Consider the following 24,065-nt stretch of genomic DNA (forward strand, 5'->3'; position numbering starts at 1 on the left):
TGAAATAGTGAAGTCACAAAAAGAGTGAAAGGACGTGAATTACTTACTAATGAGAGAAAAGCAGAGACATCATAAGAACAGAGCAAAGACACCAAGAAGAGGGTACAAGAACCATGAGAGGACAGAGCAAGAACAACAAAAGGACAGAGCAAGGAAGACAAGAGGACAGAGCAGGGAAGACAAGAGGAAAGAGCAGGGAAGAAAAGAGGACAGAGCAAGGAAGACAAGAGGAAAGAGCAGGGACGACAAGAGGACAGAGCAGGGAAAACAAGAGTACAGAGCAGGAAAGACAAGAGGAAAGAGCAGGGAAGAGAAGAGGACAGAGCAGGGACGACAAGAGTACAGAGCAGGAAAGACAAGAGGACAGAGCAGGGAAGACAAGAGGACAGAGCAGGGACGACAAGAGGACAGAGCAGGGACGACAAGAGGACAGAGCAGGGATGACAAGAGGACAGAGCAGGGACGACAAGAGGACAGCGCAAGAAAAGACAAGAGGAAAGAGCAGGAAAGACAAGAGGAAAGAGCACGGAAGACAAGAGGACAGAGCAGGGACGACAAGAGGACAGAGCAGGGAAGACAAGAGGACAGAGCAGGGAAGACAAGAGGACAGAGCAGGGACGACAAGAGGACAGAGCAGGGAAGACAAGAGGACAGAGCAGGAAAAACAAGAGGAAAGAGCAGGGAAGACAAGAGGACAGAGCAGGGAAGACAAGAGGACAGAGCAGGGACGACAAGAGGACAGAGCAAGAAAAGAAAAGAGGACAGAGCAGGGAAGACAAGAGGACAGAGCAGGGAAGACAAGAGGACAGAGCAGGGAAGACAAGAGGACAGAGTAGGGACGACTAGAGGACAGAGCAGGGACGACAAGAGGACAGAGCAGGGATGACAAGAGGACGGAGCAGGGACGACAAGAGGACAGAGCAGGGACGACAAGAGGACAGAGCAGGGATGACAAGAGGACGGAGCAGGGACGACAAGAGGATGGAGCAGGGACAACAAGAGGACAGAGCAGGGAAGACAAGAGGACAGAGCAGGAAAGACAAGAGGACAGAGCAGGGAAGACAAGAGGACAGAGCAGGGACGACAAGAGGACAGAGCAGGGAAGACAAGAGGACAGAGCAGGGACGACGAGAGGACAGAGCAGGGAAGACAAGAGGACAGAGCAGGGACGACAAGAGGACAGAGCAGGGAAGACAAGAGGACAGAGCAGGGAAGACAAGAGGACAGAGCAGGGAAGAGAAGAGGACAGAGCAGGAACATCAGTGAAATAGAACAGGGAGCAATCAGATCAGAGTACAATTTGCCTGGCAATATCCAAGGCACATAGATGATGGCTCATATAGAAAGGAAGCTTCTAGTAACCGATGCAGCCAGAGGCCATCACTTCACAGACACCAGGAAAGAAAAATGGCACTAAGGACACTTCCCACAAATCCACATTAGGCCCCAGGAGGTCTCAATTCCCCTCTACTGCAGGGAAGACAAGAGGACAGAGCAGGAAAAACAAGAGGAAAGAGCAGGGAAGACAAGAGGACAGAGCAGGGAAGACAAGAGGACAGAGCAGGGACGACAAGAGGACATAGCAGGGACGACAAGAGGACAGAGCAAGAAAAGAAAAGAGGACAGAGCAGGGAAGACAAGAGGACAGAGCAGGGAAGACAAGAGGACAGAGTAGGGAAGACAAGAGGACAGAGTAGGGACGACTAGAGGACAGAGCAGGGACGACAAGAGGACAGAGCAGGGATGACAAGAGGACGGAGCAGGGACGACAAGAGGACAGAGCAGGGATGACAAGAGGACAGAGCAGGGAAGAGAAGAGGACAGAGTAGGGACGACTAGAGGACAGAGCAGGGACGACAAGAGGACAGAGCAGGGATGACAAGAGGACGGAGCAGGGAAGACAAGAGGACAGAGCAGGGAAGACAAGAGGACAGAGTAGGGACGACTAGAGGACAGAGCAGGGACGACAAGAGGACAGAGCAGGGATGACAAGAGGACGGAGCAGGGAAGACAAGAGGACAGAGCAGGGAAGACAAGAGGACAGAGCAGGGAAGACAAGAGGACAGAGTAGGGACGACTAGAGGACAGAGCAGGGACGACAAGAGGACAGAGCAGGGATGACAAGAGGACGGAGCAGGGACGACAAGAGGACAGAGCAGGGAAGACAAGAGGACAGAGCAGGGAAGAGAAGAGGACAGAGCAGGAACATCAGTGAAATAGAACAGGGAGCAATCAGATCAGAGTACAATTTGCCTGGCAATATCCAAGGCACATAGATGATGGCTCATATAGAAAGGAAGCTTCTAGTAACCGATGCAGCCAGAGGCCATCACTTCACAGACACCAGGAAAGAATAATGGCACTAAGGACACTTCCCACAAATCCACATTAGGCCCCAGGAGGTCTCAATTCCCCTCTACTGCACAGGCAGACAATGGTATTATATAGAGTTCATGAAAGGTGGGGCCCCTGAGCTTCACAGCTATTAGGAACATGTGGGGAGTGGTAGGTGGAGGGTGCGCTCTGTATCTATGGGATCATGGAGATCTGGAGAGTGTGCAGAAGCCATAGTAAACAATGTATATATATATATATATATATATATATATATATATATATTATGTGTATGTAAATAATGCATAGTCGTATATACGTAAACAATATATATAGTCATACGTACGTAAACAATATATATAGTCATACAACCGTAAACAATATATAGTTTCATTGTGGACTGGGTCTGACCTTTAACCTTGTGGACTTGGTCTGACCTCTAACCTCGTGGACTTGGTCTGACCTCTAACCTCGTGGACTTGGTCTGACCTCTAACCTCGTGGACTTGGTCTGACCTCTAACCTCGTGGACTTGGTCTGACCTCTAACCTCGTGGACTTGGTCTGACCTCTAACCTCGCATACTGGGTCTCACCTCTAACCTCGTGGACTTGGTCTGACAGCTAACCTTGTGGACTTGGTCTGACCTCTAACCTCGTGGACTTGGTCTGACCTCTAACCTCGTGGACTTGGTCTGACCTCTAACCTCGTGGACTTGGTCTGACCTCTAACCTCGTGGACTTGGTCTGACCTCTAACCTCGTGGACTTGGTCTGACCTCTAACCTCGTGGACTTGGTCTGACCTCTAACCTCGTGGACTTGGTCTGACCTCTAACCTCGTGGACTTGGTCTGACCTCTAACCTCGTGGACTTGGTCTGACCTCTAACCTCGTGGACTTGGTCTGACCTCGAACCTAGTGGGCTTGGTCTGACCTCTAATCTCGTGGGCTTGGTCTGACCTCTAACCTCGTGGGCTTGGTCTGACCACTAATCTCGTGGACTTGGTCTGACCTCTAACCATGTGGACTTGGTCTGACCTCTAACCTCGTGGACTTGGTCTGACCTCTAACCTCGTGGACTTGGTCTGACCTCTAACCTCGTGGACTTGGTCTGACCTCTAACCTCGTGGACTTGGTCTGACCTCTAACCTCGTGGACTTGGTCTGACCTCTAATCTCGTGGACTTGGTCTGACCTCTAATCTCGTGGACTTGGTCTGACCTCTAATCTCGTGGACTTGGTCTGACCTCTAACCTCGTGGACTTGGTCTGACCTCTAATCTCGTGGACATGGTCTGACCTCTAATCTCGTGGACTTGGTCTGACCTCTAATCTCGTGGACTTGGTCTGACCTCTAACCTTGTGGACTTGGTCTGACCTCTAACCTCGTGGACTTGTTCTGACCTCTAACCTCGTGGACTTGGTCTGACCTCTAATCTCGTGGACTTGGTCTGACCTCTAACCTTGTGGACTTGGTCTGACCTCTAACCTCGTGGACTTGTTCTGACCTCTAACCTCGTGGACTTGGTCTGACCTCTAATCTCGTGGACTTGGCCTCAGCTGACCTCTAATCTCGTGGATTTGGCCTCAGCTGACCTCTAATCTCGTGGACTTGGCCTCAGCTGACCTCTAACCTCGTGGGCTGGGCCTCAGCTGACCCCACGGATGGTGATGCTGTCCTCTCATACAGAAATATTGTCAGGATTTACACATACAAGGGAATGTACTTACCCTGAAATGTCACCAGAGGCATCGGGGGGGCGCTGCTGAACCCATAATCCTCCTCGTACTCCAGTGTGGTGGTGATGGTGGGGACCAGGGGGATGGCTGCCGGGACTAAAACAGCCCAAGACAAATGTTCACATATATGTAGATAAGAAATATAAATAATCGTCTGTGGGACATATCACAAAGCATCAAACCTTAAACTATACAACCTACATGTGTCACCCAAAAATGTACAAAAACTATAATGAATAATTCAGTGCTAGTAATACAAAATGTCACAATAAACACCAAAGACAAATCTCCTATACCATAAAAGACATACAACCCCCCCCAAAAAAAAGGCCAGATGATCAGATGTAATATTGGGCAATAGACTAGGACCAGGCTGAGGCCTAAATCATATACATTACATACAAAAAAATGTATATACATACAGAATATAAATAACATACAATCATCATATACATAACATACAATCATCATATACATAACATACAATCATCATATACATACAGAATATACATAACATACAATCATCATATACATAACATACAATCATCATATACATACAGAATATACATAACATACAATCATCATATACATAACATACAATCATCATATACATAACATACAATCATCATATACATAACATACAATCATCATATACATAACATACAATCATCATATACATAACATACAATCATCATATACATACAGAATATACATAACATACAATCATCATATACATAACATACAATCATCATGCGTGATCCCATCTCTATCCCCTGACTATAGGGTGAATCCAATAATATAAACATCCACAAGGGAATATATAGAGCCTAGGAGCGTGATCCCATCTATATCCCCTGACTATAGGGTGAATCCAATAATATATACATCCACAAGGGAATACATAGAGCCTAGGAGCGTGATCCCATCTCTATCCCCTGACTATAGGGTGAATCCAATAATATATACATCCACAAGGGAATACATAGAGCCTAGGAGCGTGATCCCATCTATCCCCTGACTATAGGGTGAATCCAATAATATAAACATCCACAAGGGAATACATAGAGCCTAGGAGCGTGATCCCATCTATATCCTCTGACTATAGGGTGAATCCAATAATATAAACATCCACAAGGGAATACATAGAGCCTAGGAGCGTGATCCCATCTCTATCCCCTGACTATAGGGTGAATCCAATAATATAAACATCCACAAGGGAATACATAGAGCCTAGGAGCGTGATCCCATCTATATCCTCTGACTATAGGGTGAATCCAATAATATAAACATCCACAAGGGAATACATAGAGCCTAGGAGCGTGATCCCATCTCTATCCCCTGACTATAGGGTGAATCCAATAATATAAACATCCACAAGGGAATACATAGAGCCTAGGAGCGTGATCCCATCTCTATCCCCTGACTATAGGGTGAATCCAATAATATATACATCCACAAGGGAATACATAGAGCCTAGGAGCGTGATCCCATCTCTATCCCCTGACTATAGGATGAATCCAATAATATATACATCCACAAGGGAATACATAGAGCCTAGGAGCGTGATCCCATCTCTATCCCCTGACTATAGGATGAATCCAATAATATATACATCCACAAGGGAATACATAGAGCCTAGGAGCGTGATCCCATCTCTATCCCCTGACTATAGGGGGAATCCAATAATATATACATCCACAAGGGAATACATAGAGCCTAGGAGCGTGATCCCATCTCTATCCCCTGACTATAGGGTGATTCCAATAATATAAACATCCACAAGGGAATACATAGAGCCTAGGAGCGTGATCCCATCTCTATCCCCTGACTATAGGGTGATTCCAATAATATAAACATCCACAAGGGAATACATAGAGCCTAGGAGCGTGATCCCATCTCTATCCCCTGACTATAGGGTGAATCCAATAATATATACATCCACAAGGGAATACATAGAGCCTAGGAGCGTGATCCCATCTATCCCCTGACTATAGGGTGATTCCAATAATATAAACATCCACAAGGGAATACATAGAGCCTAGGAGCGTGATCCCATCTCTATCCCCTGACTATAGGGTGAATCCAATAATATAAACATCCACAAGGGAATACATAGAGCCTAGGAGCGTGATCCCATCTCTATCCCTTGACTATAGGGTGAATCCAATAATATAAACATCCACAAGGGAATACATAGAGCCTAGGAGCGTGATCCCATCTATCCCCTGACTATAGGGTGATTCCAATAATATATACATCCACAAGGGAATACATAGAGCCTAGGAGCGTGATCCCATCTATCCCCTGACTATAGGGTGAATCCAATAATATAAACATCCACAAGGGAATACATAGAGCCTAGGAGCGTGATCCCATCTATCCCCTGACTATAGGGTGATTCCAATAATATATACATCCACAAGGGAATACATAGAGCCTAGGAGCGTGATCCCATCTATATCCCCTGACTATAGGGTGAATCCAATAATATATACATCCACAAGGGAATACATAGAGCCTAGGAGCGTGATCCCATCTATATCCCCTGACTATAGGGTGAATCCAATAATATAAACATCCACAAGGGAATATATAGAGCCTAGGAGCGTGATCCCATCTATCCCCTGACTATAGGGTGAATCCAATAATATATACATCCACAAGGGAATACATAGAGCCTAGGAGCGTGATCCCATCCATCCCCTGACTATAGGGTGAATCCAATAATATATACATCCACAAGGGAATACATAGAGCCTAGGAGCGTGATCCCATCTATCCCCTGACTATAGGGTGAATCCAATAATATATACATCCACAAGGGAATACATAGAGCCTAGGAGCGTGATCCCATCTATCCCCTGACTATAGGGTGAATCCAATAATATATACATCCACAAGGGAATACATAGAGCCTAGGAGCGTGATCCCATCTATATCCCCTGACTATAGGGTGAATCCAATAATATAAACATCCACAAGGGAATATATAGAGCCTAGGAGCGTGATCCCATCTCTATCCCCTGACTATAGAGTGAATCCAATAATATATACATCCACAAGGGAATACATAGAGCCTAGGAGCGTGATCCCATCTATATCCCCTGACTATAGGGTGAATCCAATAATATAAACATCCACAAGGGAATATATAGAGCCTAGGAGCGTGATCCCATCTATCCCCTGACTATAGGGTGAATCCAATAATATATACATCCACAAGGGAATACATAGAGCCTAGGAGCGTGATCCCATCCATCCCCTGACTATAGGGTGAATCCAATAATATATACATCCACAAGGGAATACATAGAGCCTAGGAGCGTGATCCCATCTCTATCCCCTGACTATAGAGTGAATCCAATAATATATACATCCACAAGGGAATACATAGAGCCTAGGAGCGTGATCCCATCTATCCCCTGACTATAGGGTGAATCCAATAATATATACATCCACAAGGGAATACATAGAGCCTAGGAGCGTGATCCCATCTATATCCCCTGACTATAGGGTGAATCCAATAATATAAACATCCACAAGGGAATATATAGAGCCTAGGAGCGTGATCCCATCTCTATCCCCTGACTATAGAGTGAATCCAATAATATATACATCCACAAGGGAATACATAGAGCCTAGGAGCGTGATCCCATCTATCCCCTGACTATAGGGTGAATCCAATAATATAAACATCCACAAGGGAATACATAGAGCCTAGGAGCGTGATCCCATCTCTATCCCCTGACTATAGGGTGATTCCAATAATATAAACATCCACAAGGGAATACATAGAGCCTAGGAGCGTGATCCCATCTCTATCCCCTGACTATAGGGTGAATCCAATAATATATACATCCACAAGGGAATACATAGAGCCTAGGAGCGTGATCCCATCTCTATCCCCTGACTATAGAGTGAATCCAATAATATATACATCCACAAGGGAATACATAGAGCCTAGGAGCGTGATCCCATCTCTATCCCCTGACTATAGAGTGAATCCAATAATATATACATCCACAAGGGAATACATAGAGCCTAGGAGCGTGATCCCATCTATCCCCTGACTATAGGATGAATCCAATAATATATACATCCACAAGGGAATACATAGAGCCTAGGAGCGTGATCCCATCTATCCCCTGACTATAGGGTGATTCCAATAATATAAACATCCACAAGGGAATATATAGAGCCTAGGAGCGTGATCCCATCTCTATCCCCTGACTATAGGGTGAATCCAATAATATATACATCCACAAGGGAATACATAGAGCCTAGGAGCGTGATCCCATCTATCCCCTGACTATAGGGTGAATCCAATAATATATACATCCACAAGGGAATACATAGAGCCTAGGAGCGTGATCCCATCTCTATCCCCTGACTATAGGATGAATCCAATAATATAAACATCCACAAGGGAATATATAGAGCCTAGGAGCGTGATCCCATCTCTATCCCCTGACTATAGGGTGATTCCAATAATATATACATCCACAAGGGAATACATAGAGCCTAGGAGCGTGATCCCATCTATCCCCTGACTATAGGGTGAATCCAATAATATATACATCCACAAGGGAATACATAGAGCCTAGGAGCGTGATCCCATCTATCCCCTGACTATAGGGTGAATCCAATAATATATACATCCACAAGGGAATACATAGAGCCTAGGAGCGTGATCCCATCTCTATCCCCTGACTATAGGGTGAATCCAATAATATAAACATCCACAAGGGAATATATAGAGCCTAGGAGCGTGATCCCATCTCTATCTCCTGACTATAGGGTGAATCCAATAATATAAACATCCACAAGGGAATACATAGAGCCTAGGAGCGTGATCCCATCTCTATCCCCTGACTATAGGGTGAATCCAATAATATAAACATCCACAAGGGAATACATAGAGCCTAGGAGCGTGATCCCATCTATCCCCTGACTATAGGGTGAATCCAATAATATATATATCCACAAGGGAATACATAGAGCCTAGGAGCGTGATCCCATCTCTATCCCCTGACTATAGGGTGAATCCAATAATATATACATCCACAAGGGAATACATAGAGCCTAGGAGCGTGATCCCATCTATATCCCCTGACTATAGGGTGATTTCAATAATATATACATCCACAAGGGAATACATAGAGCCTAGGAGCGTGATCCCATCTCTATCCCCTGACTATAGGGTGAATCCAATAATATATACATCCACAAGGGAATACATAGAGCCTAGGAGCGTGATCCCATCTCTATCCCCTGACTATAGGGTGAATCCAATAATATATACATCCACAAGGGAATACATAGAGCCTAGGAGCGTGATCCCATCTATCCCCTGACTATAGGGTGAATCCAATAATATAAACATCCACAAGGGAATACATAGAGCCTAGGAGCGTGATCCCATCTCTATCCCCTGACTATAGGGTGAATCCAATAATATATACATCCACAAGGGAATACATAGAGCCTAGGAGCGTGATCCCATCTCTATCCCCTGACTATAGGGTGAATCCAATAATATATACATCCACAAGGGAATACATAGAGCCTAGGAGCGTGATCCCATCTATCCCCTGACTATAGGGTGAATCCAATAATATATACATCCACAAGGGAATACATAGAGCCTAGGAGCGTGATCCCATCTATCCCCTGACTATAGGGTGAATCCAATAATATAAACATCCACAAGGGAATACATAGAGCCTAGGAGCGTGATCCCATCTATCCCCTGACTATAGGGTGAATCCAATAATATATACATCCACAAGGGAATATATAGAGCCTAGGAGCGTGATCCCATCTATCCCCTGACTATAGGGTGAATCCAATAATATAAACATCCACAAGGGAATACATAGAGCCTAGGAGCGTGATCCCATCTCTATCCCCTGACTATAGGGGTGAATCCAATAATATAAACATCCACAAGGGAATACATAGAGCCTAGGAGCGTGATCCCATCTATATCCCCTGACTATAGGGTGAATCCAATAATATATACATCCACAAGGGAATACATAGAGCCTAGGAGCGTGATCCCATCTATCCCCTGACTATAGGGTGAATCCAATAATATATACATCCACAAGGGAATACATAGAGCCTAGGAGCGTGATCCCATCTATCCCCTGACTATAGGGTGATTCCAATAATATAAACATCCACAAGGGAATATATAGAGCCTAGGAGCGTGATCCCATCTCTATCCCCTGACTATAGGGTGAATCCAATAATATATACATCCACAAGGGAATACATAGAGCCTAGGAGCGTGATCCCATCTATCCCCTGACTATAGGGTGAATCCAATAATATATACATCCACAAGGGAATACATAGAGCCTAGGAGCGTGATCCCATCTCTATCCCCTGACTATAGGATGAATCCAATAATATAAACATCCACAAGGGAATATATAGAGCCTAGGAGCGTGATCCCATCTCTATCCCCTGACTATAGGGTGATTCCAATAATATATACATCCACAAGGGAATACATAGAGCCTAGGAGCGTGATCCCATCTATCCCCTGACTATAGGGTGAATCCAATAATATATACATCCACAAGGGAATACATAGAGCCTAGGAGCGTGATCCCATCTATCCCCTGACTATAGGGTGAATCCAATAATATATACATCCACAAGGGAATACATAGAGCCTAGGAGCGTGATCCCATCTCTATCCCCTGACTATAGGGTGAATCCAATAATATAAACATCCACAAGGGAATATATAGAGCCTAGGAGCGTGATCCCATCTCTATCTCCTGACTATAGGGTGAATCCAATAATATAAACATCCACAAGGGAATACATAGAGCCTAGGAGCGTGATCCCATCTCTATCCCCTGACTATAGGGTGAATCCAATAATATAAACATCCACAAGGGAATACATAGAGCCTAGGAGCGTGATCCCATCTATCCCCTGACTATAGGGTGAATCCAATAATATATATATCCACAAGGGAATACATAGAGCCTAGGAGCGTGATCCCATCTCTATCCCCTGACTATAGGGTGAATCCAATAATATATACATCCACAAGGGAATACATAGAGCCTAGGAGCGTGATCCCATCTATATCCCCTGACTATAGGGTGATTCCAATAATATATACATCCACAAGGGAATACATAGAGCCTAGGAGCGTGATCCCATCTCTATCCCCTGACTATAGGGTGAATCCAATAATATATACATCCACAAGGGAATACATAGAGCCTAGGAGCGTGATCCCATCTCTATCCCCTGACTATAGGGTGAATCCAATAATATATACATCCACAAGGGAATACATAGAGCCTAGGAGCGTGATCCCATCTATCCCCTGACTATAGGGTGAATCCAATAATATAAACATCCACAAGGGAATACATAGAGCCTAGGAGCGTGATCCCATCTCTATCCCCTGACTATAGGGTGAATCCAATAATATATACATCCACAAGGGAATACATAGAGCCTAGGAGCGTGATCCCATCTCTATCCCCTGACTATAGGGTGAATCCAATAATATATACATCCACAAGGGAATACATAGAGCCTAGGAGCGTGATCCCATCTATCCCCTGACTATAGGGTGAATCCAATAATATATACATCCACAAGGGAATACATAGAGCCTAGGAGCGTGATCCCATCTATCCCCTGACTATAGGGTGAATCCAATAATATAAACATCCACAAGGGAATACATAGAGCCTAGGAGCGTGATCCCATCTATCCCCTGACTATAGGGTGAATCCAATAATATATACATCCACAAGGGAATATATAGAGCCTAGGAGCGTGATCCCATCTCTATCCCCTGACTATAGGGTGAATCCAATAATATATACATCCACAAGGGAATACATAGAGCCTAGGAGCGTGATCCCATCTATCCCCTGACTATAGGGTGAATCCAATAATATAAACATCCACAAGGGAATACATAGAGCCTAGGAGCGTGATCCCATCTCTATCCCCTGACTATAGGGGTGAATCCAATAATATAAACATCCACAAGGGAATACATAGAGCCTAGGAGCGTGATCCCATCTATATCCCCTGACTATAGGGTGAATCCAATAATATATACATCCACAAGGGAATACATAGAGCCTAGGAGCGTGATCCCATCTCTATCCCCTGACTATAGGGTGAATCCAGTAATATATACATCCACAAGGGAATATATAGAGCCTAGGAGCGTGATCCCATCTATCCCCTGACTATAGGGTGAATCCAATAATATAAACATCCACAAGGGAATACATAGAGCCTATGAGCGTGATCCCATCTATCCCCTGACTATAGGGTGAATCCAATAATATATACATCCACAAGGGAATATATAGAGCCTAGGAGCGTGATCCCATCTATATCCCCTGACTATAGGGTGAATCCAATAATATAAACATCCACAAGGGAATATATAGAGCCTAGGAGCGTGATCCCATCTCTATCCCCTGACTATAGGGTGAATCCAATAATATATACATCCACAAGGGAATACATAGAGCCTAGGAGCGTGATCCCATCCATCCCCTGACTATAGGGTGAATCCAATAATATATACATCCACAAGGGAATACATAGAGCCTAAGAGCGTGATCCCATCTATCCCCTGACTATAGGATGAATCCAATAATATATACATCCACAAGGGAATACATAGAGCCTAGGAGCGTGATCCCATCTCTATCCCCTGACTATAGGGTGAATCCAATAATATAAACATCCACAAGGGAATACATAGAGCCTAGGAGCGTGATCCCATCTATCCCCTGACTATAGGGTGAATCCAATAATATATACATCCACAAGGGAATACATAGAGCCTAGGAGCGTGATCCCATCTCTATCCCCTGACTATAGGGTGAATCCAATAATATATACATCCACAAGGGAATACATAGAGCCTAGGAGCGTGATCCCATCTCTATCCCCTGACTATAGGATGAATCCAATAATATATACATCCACAAGGGAATACATAGAGCCTAGGAGCGTGATCCCATCTATCCCCTGACTATAGGGTGAATCCAATAATATAAACATCCACAAGGGAATACATAGAGCCTAGGAGCGTGATCCCATCTATCCCCTGACTATAGGGGTGAATCCAATAATATAAACATCCACAAGGGAATACATAGAGCCTAGGAGCGTGATCCCATCTATCCCCTGACTATAGGGTGAATCCAATAATATATACATCCACAAGGGAATACATAGAGCCTAGGAGCGTGATCCCATCTCTATCCCCTGACTATAGGGTGAATCCAATAATATATACATCCACAAGGGAATACATAGAGCCTAGGAGTGTGATCCCATCTCTATCCCCTGACTATAGGATGAATCCAATAATATAAACATCCACAAGGGAATACATAGAGCCTAGGAGCGTGATCCCATCTATCCCCTGACTATAGGGTGAATCCAATAATATATACATCCACAAGGGAATACATAGAGCCTAGGAGCGTGATCCCATCTATCCCCTGACTATAGGGTGAATCCAATAATATATACATCCACAAGGGAATACATAGAGCCTAGGAGCGTGATCCCATCTCTATCCCCTGACTATAGGGTGAATCCAATAATATAAACATCCACAAGGGAATACATAGTGCCTAGGAGCGTGATCCCATCTATCCCCTGACTATAGGGTGAATCCAATAATATAAACATCCACAAGGGAATATATAGAGCCTAGGAGCGTGATCCCATCTCTATCCCCTGACTATAGGGTGAATCCAATAATATATACATCCACAAGGGAATACATAGAGCCTAGGAGCGTGATCCCATCTATCCCCTGACTATAGGGTGAATCCAATAATATAAACATCCACAAGGGAATACATAGAGCCTAGGAGCGTGATCCCATCTATCCCCTGACTATAGGGTGAATCCAATAATATAAACATCCACAAGGGAATATATAGAGCCTAGGAGCGTGATCCCATCTCTATCCCCTGACTATAGGGTGAATCCAATAATATAAACATCCACAAGGGAATACATAGAGCCTAGGAGCGTGATCCCATCTATCCCCTGACTATAGGGTGAATCCAATAATATATACATCCACAAGGGAATATATAGAGCCTAGGAGCGTGATCCCATCTATCCCCTGACTATAGGGTGAATCCAATAATATAAACATCCACAAGGGAATATATAGAGCCTAGGAGCGTGATCCCATCTATCCCCTGACTATAGGGTGAATCCAATAATATATACATCCACAAGGGAATACATAGAGCCTAGGAGCGTGATCCCATCTCTATCCCCTGACTATAGGGTGAATCCAATAATATATACATCCACAAGGGAATACATAGAGCCTAGGAGCGTGATCCCATCTCTATCCCCTGACTATAGGGTGAATCCAATAATATATACATCCACAAGGGAATACATAGAGCCTAGGAGCGTGATCCCATCTATCCCCTGACTATAGGGTGAATCCAATAATATATACATCCACAAGGGAATACATAGAGCCTAGGAGCGTGATCCCATCTCTATCCCCTGACTATAGGGTGAATCCAATAATATAAACATCCACAAGGGAATACATAGAGCCTAGGAGCGTGATCCCATCTCTATCCCCTGACTATAGGGTGAATCCAATAATATATACATCCACAAGGGAATACATAGAGCCTAGGAGCGTGATCCCATCTATCCCCTGACTATAGTGTGAATCCAATAATATAAACATCCACAAGGGAATACATAGAGCCTAGGAGCGTGATCCCATCTATCCCCTGACTATAGGGTGAATCCAATAATATATACATCCACAAGGGAATACATAGAGCCTAGGAGCGTGATCCCATCTATCCCCTGACTATAGGGTGAATCCAATAATATATACATCCACAAGGGAATACATAGAGCCTAGGAGCGTGATCCCATCTATCCCCTGACTATAGGGGTGAATCCAATAATATATACATCCACAAGGGAATACATAGAGCCTAGGAGCGTGATCCCATCTATCCCCTGACTATAGGGTGAATCCAATAATATAAACATCCACAAGGGAATACATAGAGCCTAGGAGCGTGATCCCATCTCTATCCCCTGACTATAGGGTGATTCCAATAATATATACATCCACAAGGGAATACATAGAGCCTAGGAGCGTGATCCCATCTATCCCCTGACTATAGGGTGAATCCAATAATATATACATCCACAAGGGAATATATAGAGCCTAGGAGCGTGATCCCATCTATCCCCTGACTATAGGGTGAATCCAATAATATAAACATCCACAAGGGAATACATAGAGCCTAGGAGCGTGATCCCATCTATATCCCCTGACTATAGGGTGAATCCAATAATATATACATCCACAAGGGAATACATAGAGCCTAGGAGCGTGATCCCATCTCTATCCCCTGACTATAGGGTGAATCCAATAATATATACATCCACAAGGGAATACATAGAGCCTAGGAGCGTGATCCCATCTATCCCCTGACTATAGGGTGATTCCAATAATATATACATCCACAAGGGAATACATAGAGCCTAGGAGCGTGATCCCATCTATCCCCTGACTATAGGATGAATCCAATAATATATACATCCACAAGGGAATACATAGAGCCTAGGAGCGTGATCCCATCTATCCCCTGACTATAGGGTGAATCCAATAATATAAACATCCACAAGGGAATACATAGAGCCTAGGAGCGTGATCCCATCTCTATCCCCTGACTATAGGGTGATTCCAATAATATATACATCCACAAGGGAATACATAGAGCCTAGGAGCGTGATCCCATCTATCCCCTGACTATAGGGTGAATCCAATAATATAAACATCCACAAGGGAATACATAGAGCCTAGGAGCGTGATCCCATCTATCCCCTGACTATAGGGTGAATCCAATAATATAAACATCCACAAGGGAATATATAGAGCCTAGGAGCGTGATCCCATCTATCCCCTGACTATAGGGTGAATCCAATAATATAAACATCCACAAGGGAATACATAGAGCCTAGGAGCGTGATCCCATCTATCCCCTGACTATAGGGTGAATCCAATAATATATACATCCACAAGGGAATACATAGAGCCTAGGAGCGTGATCCCATCTATCCCCTGACTATAGAGTGAATCCAATAATATATACATCCACAAGGGAATACATAGAGCCTAGGAGCGTGATCCCATCTATATCCCCTGACTATAGGGTGATTCCAATAATATAAACATCCACAAGGGAATACATAGAGCCTAGGAGCGTGATCCCATCTCTATCCCCTGACTATAAGGTGAATCCAATAATATAAACATCCACAAGGGAATATATAGAGCCTAGGAGCGTGATCCCATCCATCCCCTGACTATAGGGTGAATCCAATAATATATACATCCACAAGGGAATACATAGAGCCTAGGAGCGTGATCCCATCTCTATCCCCTGACTATAGGGTGAATCCAATAATATAAACATCCACAAGGGAATACATAGAGCCTAGGAGCGTGATCCCGTCTATCCCCTGACTATAGGGTGAATCCAATAATATAAACATCCACAAGGGAATACATAGAGCCTAGGAGCGTGATCCCATCTATCCCCTGACTATAGGGTGATTCCAATAATATAAACATCCACAAGGGAATACATAGAGCCTAGGAGCGTGATCCCATCTATCCCCTGACTATAGTGTGAATCCAATAATATATACATCCACAAGGGAATACATAGAGCCTAGGAGCGTGATCCCATCTATATCCCCTGACTATAGGGTGAATCCAATAATATATACATCCACAAGGGAATACATAGAGCCTAGGAGCGTGATCCCATCTATCCCCTGACTATAGGGTGAATCCAATAATATAAACATCCACAAGGGAATATATAGAGCCTAGGAGCGTGATCCCATCTATCCCCTGACTATAGGATGAATCCAATAATATATACATCCACAAGGGAATACATAGAGCCTAGGAGCGTGATCCCATCTATCCCCTGACTATAGGGTGAATCCAGTAATATATACATCCACAAGGGAATACATAGAGCCTAGGAGCGTGATCCCATCTATATCCCCTGACTATAGGGTGAATCCAATAATATATACATCCACAAGGGAATACATAGAGCCTAGGAGCGTGATCCCATCTATCCCCTGACTATAGGGGTGAATCCAATAATATATACATCCACAAGGGAATACATAGAGCCTAGGAGCGTGATCCCATCTATCCCCTGACTATAGGGTGAATCCAATAATATAAACATCCACAAGGGAATACATAGAGCCTAGGAGCGTGATCCCATCTCTATCCCCTGACTATAGGGTGAATCCAATAATATAAACATCCACAAGGGAATACATAGAGCCTAGGAGCGTGATCCCATCTCTATCCCCTGACTATAGGATGAATCCAATAATATATACATCCACAAGGGAATACATAGAGCCTAGGAGCGTGATCCCATCTATCCCCTGACTATAGGGTGAATCCAATAATATAAACATCCACAAGGGAATACATAGAGCCTAGGAGCGTGATCCCATCTCTATCCCCTGACTATAGGGTGATTCCAATAATATATACATCCACAAGGGAATATATAGAGCCTAGGAGCGTGATCCCATCTATATCCCCTGACTATAGGATGAATCCAATAATATATACATCCACAAGGGAATACATAGAGCCTAGGAGCGTGATCCCATCTCTATCCCCTGACTATAGGATGAATCCAATAATATAAACATCCACAAGGGAATACATAGAGCCTAGGAGCGTGATCCCATCTATATCCCCTGACTATAGGGTGAATCCAATAATATATACATCCACAAGGGAATACATAGAGCCTAGGAGCGTGATCCCATCTATCCCCTGACTATAGGGTGATTCCAATAATATATACATCCACAAGGGAATACATAGAGCCTAGGAGCGTGATCCCATCTATCCCCTGACTATAGGGGTGAATCCAATAATATATACATCCACAAGGGAATACATAGAGCCTAGGAGCGTGATCCCATCTCTATCCCCTGACTATAGGGTGAATCCAATAATATATACATCCACAAGGGAATACATAGAGCCTAGGAGCGTGATCCCATCTCTATCCCCTGACTATAGGGTGAATCCAATAATATATACATCCACAAGGGAATACATAGAGCCTAGGAGCGTGATCCCATCTCTATCCCCTGACTATAGGGTGATTCCAGTAATATATACATCCACAAGGGAATACATAGAGCCTAGGAGCGTGATCCCATCTATCCCCTGACTATAGGGTGAATCCAATAATATATACATCCACAAGGGAATACATAGAGCCTAGGAGCGTGATCCCATCTATCCCCTGACTATAGGGTGAATCCAATAATATATACATCCACAAGGGAATACATAGAGCCTAGGAGCGTGATCCCATCTCTATCCCCTGACTATAGGGTGAATCCAATAATATAAACATCCACAAGGGAATACATAGAGCCTAGGAGCGTGATCCCATCTCTATCCCCTGACTATAGGATGAATCCAATAATATATACATCCACAAGGGAATACATAGAGCCTAGGAGCGTGATCCCATCTATCCCCTGACTATAGGGTGATTCCAATAATATATACATCCACAAGGGAATACATAGAGCCTAGGAGCGTGATCCCATCTCTATCCCCTGACTATAGGGTGAATCCAATAATATATACATCCACAAGGGAATACATAGAGCCTAGGAGCGTGATCCCATCTCTATCCCCTGACTATAGGGTGAATCCAATAATATAAACATCCACAAGGGAATACATAGAGCCTAGGAGTGTGATCCCATCTATCCCCTGACTATAGGATGAATCCAATAATATATACATCCACAAGGGAATACATAGAGCCTAGGAGCGTGATCCCATCTATCCCCTGACTATAGGGTGAATCCAGTAATATATACATCCACAAGGGAATACATAGAGCCTAGGAGCGTGATCGCATCTCTATCCCCTGACTATAGGGTGAATCCAGTAATATATACATCCACAAGGGAATACATAGAGCCTAGGAGCGTGATCCCATCTATCCCCTGACTATAGGGTGAATCCAATAATATAAACATCCACAAGGGAATACATAGAGCCTAGGAGCGTGATCCCATCTCTATCCCCTGACTATAGGGTGAATCCAATAATATATACATCCACAAGGGAATACATAGAGCCTAGGAGCGTGATCCCATCTCTATCCCCTGACTATAGGGTGAATCCAATAATATATACATCCACAAGGGAATACATAGAGCCTAGGAGCGTGATCCCATCTCTATCCCCTGACTATAGGGTGAATCCAATAATATAAACATCCACAAGGGAATACATAGAGCCTAGGAGTGTGATCCCATCTATCCCCTGACTATAGGATGAATCCAATAATATATACATCCACAAGGGAATACATAGAGCCTAGGAGCGTGATCCCATCTATCCCCTGACTATAGGGTGAATCCAGTAATATATACATCCACAAGGGAATACATAGAGCCTAGGAGCGTGATCGCATCTCTATCCCCTGACTATAGGGTGAATCCAATAATATAAACATCCACAAGGGAATACATAGAGCCTAGGAGCGTGATCCCATCTCTATCCCCTGACTATAGGGTGAATCCAATAATATATACATCCACAAGGGAATACATAGAGCCTAGGAGCGTGATCCCATCTATCCCCTGACTATAGGGTGATTCCAATAATATATACATCCACAAGGGAATACATAGAGCCTAGGAGCGTGATCCCATCTATCCCCTGACTATAGGATGAATCCAATAATATAAACATCCACAAGGGAATACATAGAGCCTAGGAGCGTGATCCCATCTATCCCCTGACTATAGGGTGATTCCAATAATATAAACATCCACAAGGGAATACATAGAGCCTAGGAGCGTGATCCCATCTATCCCCTGACTATAGGGTGAATCCAGTAATATATACATCCACAAGGGAATACATAGAGCCTAGGAGCGTGATCCCATCTATATCCCCTGACTATAGGGTGAATCCAATAATATATACATCCACAAGGGAATACATAGAGCCTAGGAGCGTGATCCCATCTATATCCCCTGACTATAGGGTGAATCCAATAATATAAACATCCACAAGGGAATACATAGAGCCTAGGAGCGTGATCCCATCTATATCCCCTGACTATAGGGTGAATCCAATAATATAAACATCCATCCATCATAAAGTATCTACAAATATAACTATGAAGTTGGGCCAGAACCTGGATATTAGAAGCAGTAAACCTGTATAAAGTGCTACTTACCTACCATAAGGTGCCCATGAAATCTACCAAACAAAATAAGTGCTGAATGCCAATAAGATACAATGTGCAAAACACCACAATGAAAGCCGTCAGTACATGTGTGATCACCAAACAACTAATCTCATATGTAAATAGCAAAAGGTCCCGGCCACAAAAACTACGCAAATATAGAGTGAGACATGGGGGGACCAGCTTCCTCCACGCGTTCCGTCACCCCCACCGGTGGCTTCCTCAGGAGTCTGTGCACTGAGGACAATTTTATCACGACAGTCCCGATTAGCCCGATTGAGCTGCTGGGAAGCTTTTACTTTTGTTTTAGACATGGCGATCAACTTTGATCACCACGTCTAAAGGGTTAATAACGTGCCGCACTTCATGAGCCCAGGGTCCCGGCTATCATTAGCCGCCGGGACCGACCCGGTATGATGTGGGGTCACGGCGTAACCCCGTTTTAAATACCGGGACCGGGAGTAGGGCGTTCAGGTCACAGCTCCGGGTCACTACCAGGTCCCAGCTCCGGGTCACTACCAGGTCACAGCTCCGGGTCACTACCAGGTCACAGCTCCGGGTCACTACCAGGTCCCAGCTCCTGGTCACTACCAGGTCACAGCTCCGGGTCACTACCAGGTCACAGCTCCGGGTCACTACCAGGTTACAGCTCCGGGTCACTACCAGGTCACAGCTCCGGGTCACTACCAGGTCACAGCTCCGGGTCACTACCAGGTCACAGCTCCGGGTCACTACCAGGTCACAGCTCCGGGTCACTACCAGGTCACAGCTCCGGGTCACTACCAGGTCACAGCTCCGGGTCACTACCAGGTCACAGCTCCGGGTCACTACCAGGTCACAGCTCCGGGTCACTACCAGGTCACAGCTCCGGGTCACTACCAGGTCACAGCTCCGGGTCACTACCAGGTCACAGCTCCGGGTCACTACCAGGTCACAGCTCCGGGGCACAACCAGGTCACAGCTCCGGGTCACTACCAGGTCACAGCTCCGGGTCACAACCAGGTCACAGCTCCGGGTCACTACCAGGTCACAGCTCCGGGTCACTACCAGGTCCCAGCTCCTGGTCACTACCAGGTCACAGCTCCGGGTCACTACCAGGTCACAGCTCCGGGTCACTACCAGGTTACAGCTCCGGGTCACTACCAGGTCACAGCTCCGGGTCACTACCAGGTCCCAGCTCCTGGTCACTACCAGGTCACAGCTCCGGGTCACTACCAGGTCACAGCTCCGGGTCACTACCAGGTCACAGCTCCGGGTCACTACCAGGTCACAGCTCCGGGTCACTACCAGGTCACAGCTCCGGGTCACTACCAGGTCACAGCTCCGGGTCACAACCAGGTCACAGCTCCGGGTCACTACCATGTCACAGCTCCGGGGCACAACCAGGTCACAGCTCCGGGTCACAGCTCCGGGTCACTACCAGGTCACAGCTCCGGGTCACTACCAGGTCACAGCTCCGGGTCACAGCTCCGGGTCACTACCAGGTCACAGCTCCGGGTCACTACCAGGTCACAGCTCCGGGTCACTACCAGGTCACAGCTCCGGATCACTACCAGGTCACAGCTCCGGGTCACTACCAGGTCACAGCTCCGGGTCACTACCAGGTCACAGCTCCGGGTCACTACCAGGTCACAGCTCCGGGTCACTACCAGGTCACAGCTCAGAGGCACAACCAGGTCACAGCTCCGGGTCACTACCAGGTCACAGCTCAGAGGCACAACCATGTCACAGCTCCGGGGCACAACCAGGTCACAGCTCCGGGTCACTAACGGGTCACAACTCCGGGTCACTACCAGGTCACAGCTCCGGGTCACAGCTCCGGGTCACTACCAGGTCACAGCTCCGAGTCACTACCAGGTCACAGCTCCGGGTCACTACCAGGTCACAACTCCGGGTCACAGCTCCGGGTCACTACCAGGTCACAGCTCCGGGTCACTACCAGGTCACAGCTCCGGGTCACTACCAGGTCACAGCTCCGGGTCACTACCAGGTCACAGCTCCGGGGCACAACCAGGTCACAGCTCCGGGTCACTACCAGGTCACAGCTCCGGGTCACAACCAGGTCACAGCTCCGGATCACTACCAGGTCACAGCTCCGGGTCACAACCAGGTCACAGCTCCGGGTCACTACCAGGTCACCGCTCCGGGTCACTACCAGGTCACCGCTCCGGATCACTACCAGGTCACAGCTCCGGATCACTACCAGGTCACAGCTCCGGGTCACAACCAGGTCACAGCTCCGGGTCACTACCAGGTCACCGCTCCGGGTCACTACCAGGTCACCGCTCCGGATCACTACCAGGTCACAGCTCCGGGTCACTACCAGGTCACAGCTCCGGATCACTACCAGGTCACAGCTCCGGGTCACTACCAGGTCACAGCTCCGGGTCACTACCAGGTCACAGCTCCGGGTCACTACCAGGTCACAGCTCCGGGTCACTACCAGGTCACAGCTCCGGGGCACAACCAGGTCACAGCTCCGGGTCACTACCAGGTCACAGCTCCGGGTCACTACCAGGTCACAGCTCCGGGTCACAACCAGGTCACAGCTCCGGATCACTACCAGGTCACAGCTCCGGGTCACAACCAGGTCACAGCTCCGGGTCACTACCAGGTCACAGCTCCGGGTCACTACCAGGTCACAGCTCCGGGTCACAACCAGGTCACAGCTCTGGATCACTACCAGGTCACAGCTCCGGATCACTACCAGGTCACAGCTCCGGGTCACTACCAGGTCACAGCTCCGGATCACTACCAGGTCACAGCTCCGGGTTACTACCAGGTCACAGCTCCGGGTCACTACCAGGTCACAGCTCCGGGTAACTAACAGGTCAATGCTCCGGGTCACAACCAGGTCACAGCTCCGGGTCACTACCAGGTCACAGCTCCGGGTCACTACCAGGTCACAGCTCCGGATCACTACCAGGTCACAGCTCCGGGTCACAACCAGGTCACAGCTCCGGGTCACTACCAGGTCACAGCTCCGAGTCACTACCAGGTCACAGCTCCGGGTCACTACCAGGTCACAGCTCCGGGTCACAGCTCCGGGTCACTACCAGGTCACAGCTCCGGGTCACTACCAAGTCACAGCTCCGGGTCACTACCAGGTCACAGCTCCGGATCACTACCAGGTCACAGCTCCGGGTCACTACCAGGTCACAGCTCCGGGTCACTACCAGGTCACAGCTCCGGGTCACTACCAGGTCACAGCTCCGGGTCACTACCAGGTCACAGCTCAGAGGCACAACCAGGTCACAGCTCCGGGTCACTACCAGGTCACAGCTCAGAGGCACAACCATGTCACAGCTCCGGGGCACAACCAGGTCACAGCTCCGGGTCACTACCGGGTCACAACTCCGGGTCACTACCAGGTCACAGCTCCGGGTCACAGCTCCGGGTCACTACCAGGTCACAGCTCCGAGTCACTACCAGGTCACAGCTCCGGGTCACTACCAGGTCACAACTCCGGGTCACAGCTCCGGGTCACTACCAGGTCACAGCTCCGGGTCACTACCAGGTCACAGCTCCGGGTCACTACCAGGTCACAGCTCCGGGTCACTACCAGGTCACAGCTCCGGGGCACAACCAGGTCACAGCTCCGGGTCACAACCAGGTCACAGCTCCGGATCACT

General features: G+C 46.4%; 1 protein-coding gene across 5 annotated transcripts in view; it reads right to left on the reverse strand.

The window, feature by feature from the left end:
* LOC130333996 (T-cell differentiation antigen CD6-like) overlaps positions 1-24,065 on the reverse strand; it is a 241,920-nt gene that overhangs the window by 33,784 nt on the left and 184,071 nt on the right. For all 5 annotated transcript variants that reach the window (XM_056553855.1, XM_056553853.1, XM_056553854.1 and 2 more), the window contains one exon: positions 4,061-4,165. In XM_056553855.1, the coding sequence (XP_056409830.1) occupies positions 4,061-4,165 (105 nt within the window). The remainder of the gene's footprint in view (positions 1-4,060; positions 4,166-24,065) is intronic.

This window comes from Hyla sarda, unplaced genomic scaffold (assembly GCF_029499605.1).
Source record: "Hyla sarda isolate aHylSar1 unplaced genomic scaffold, aHylSar1.hap1 scaffold_421, whole genome shotgun sequence".
Classification (NCBI taxonomy): Eukaryota; Metazoa; Chordata; class Amphibia; order Anura; family Hylidae; genus Hyla; species Hyla sarda.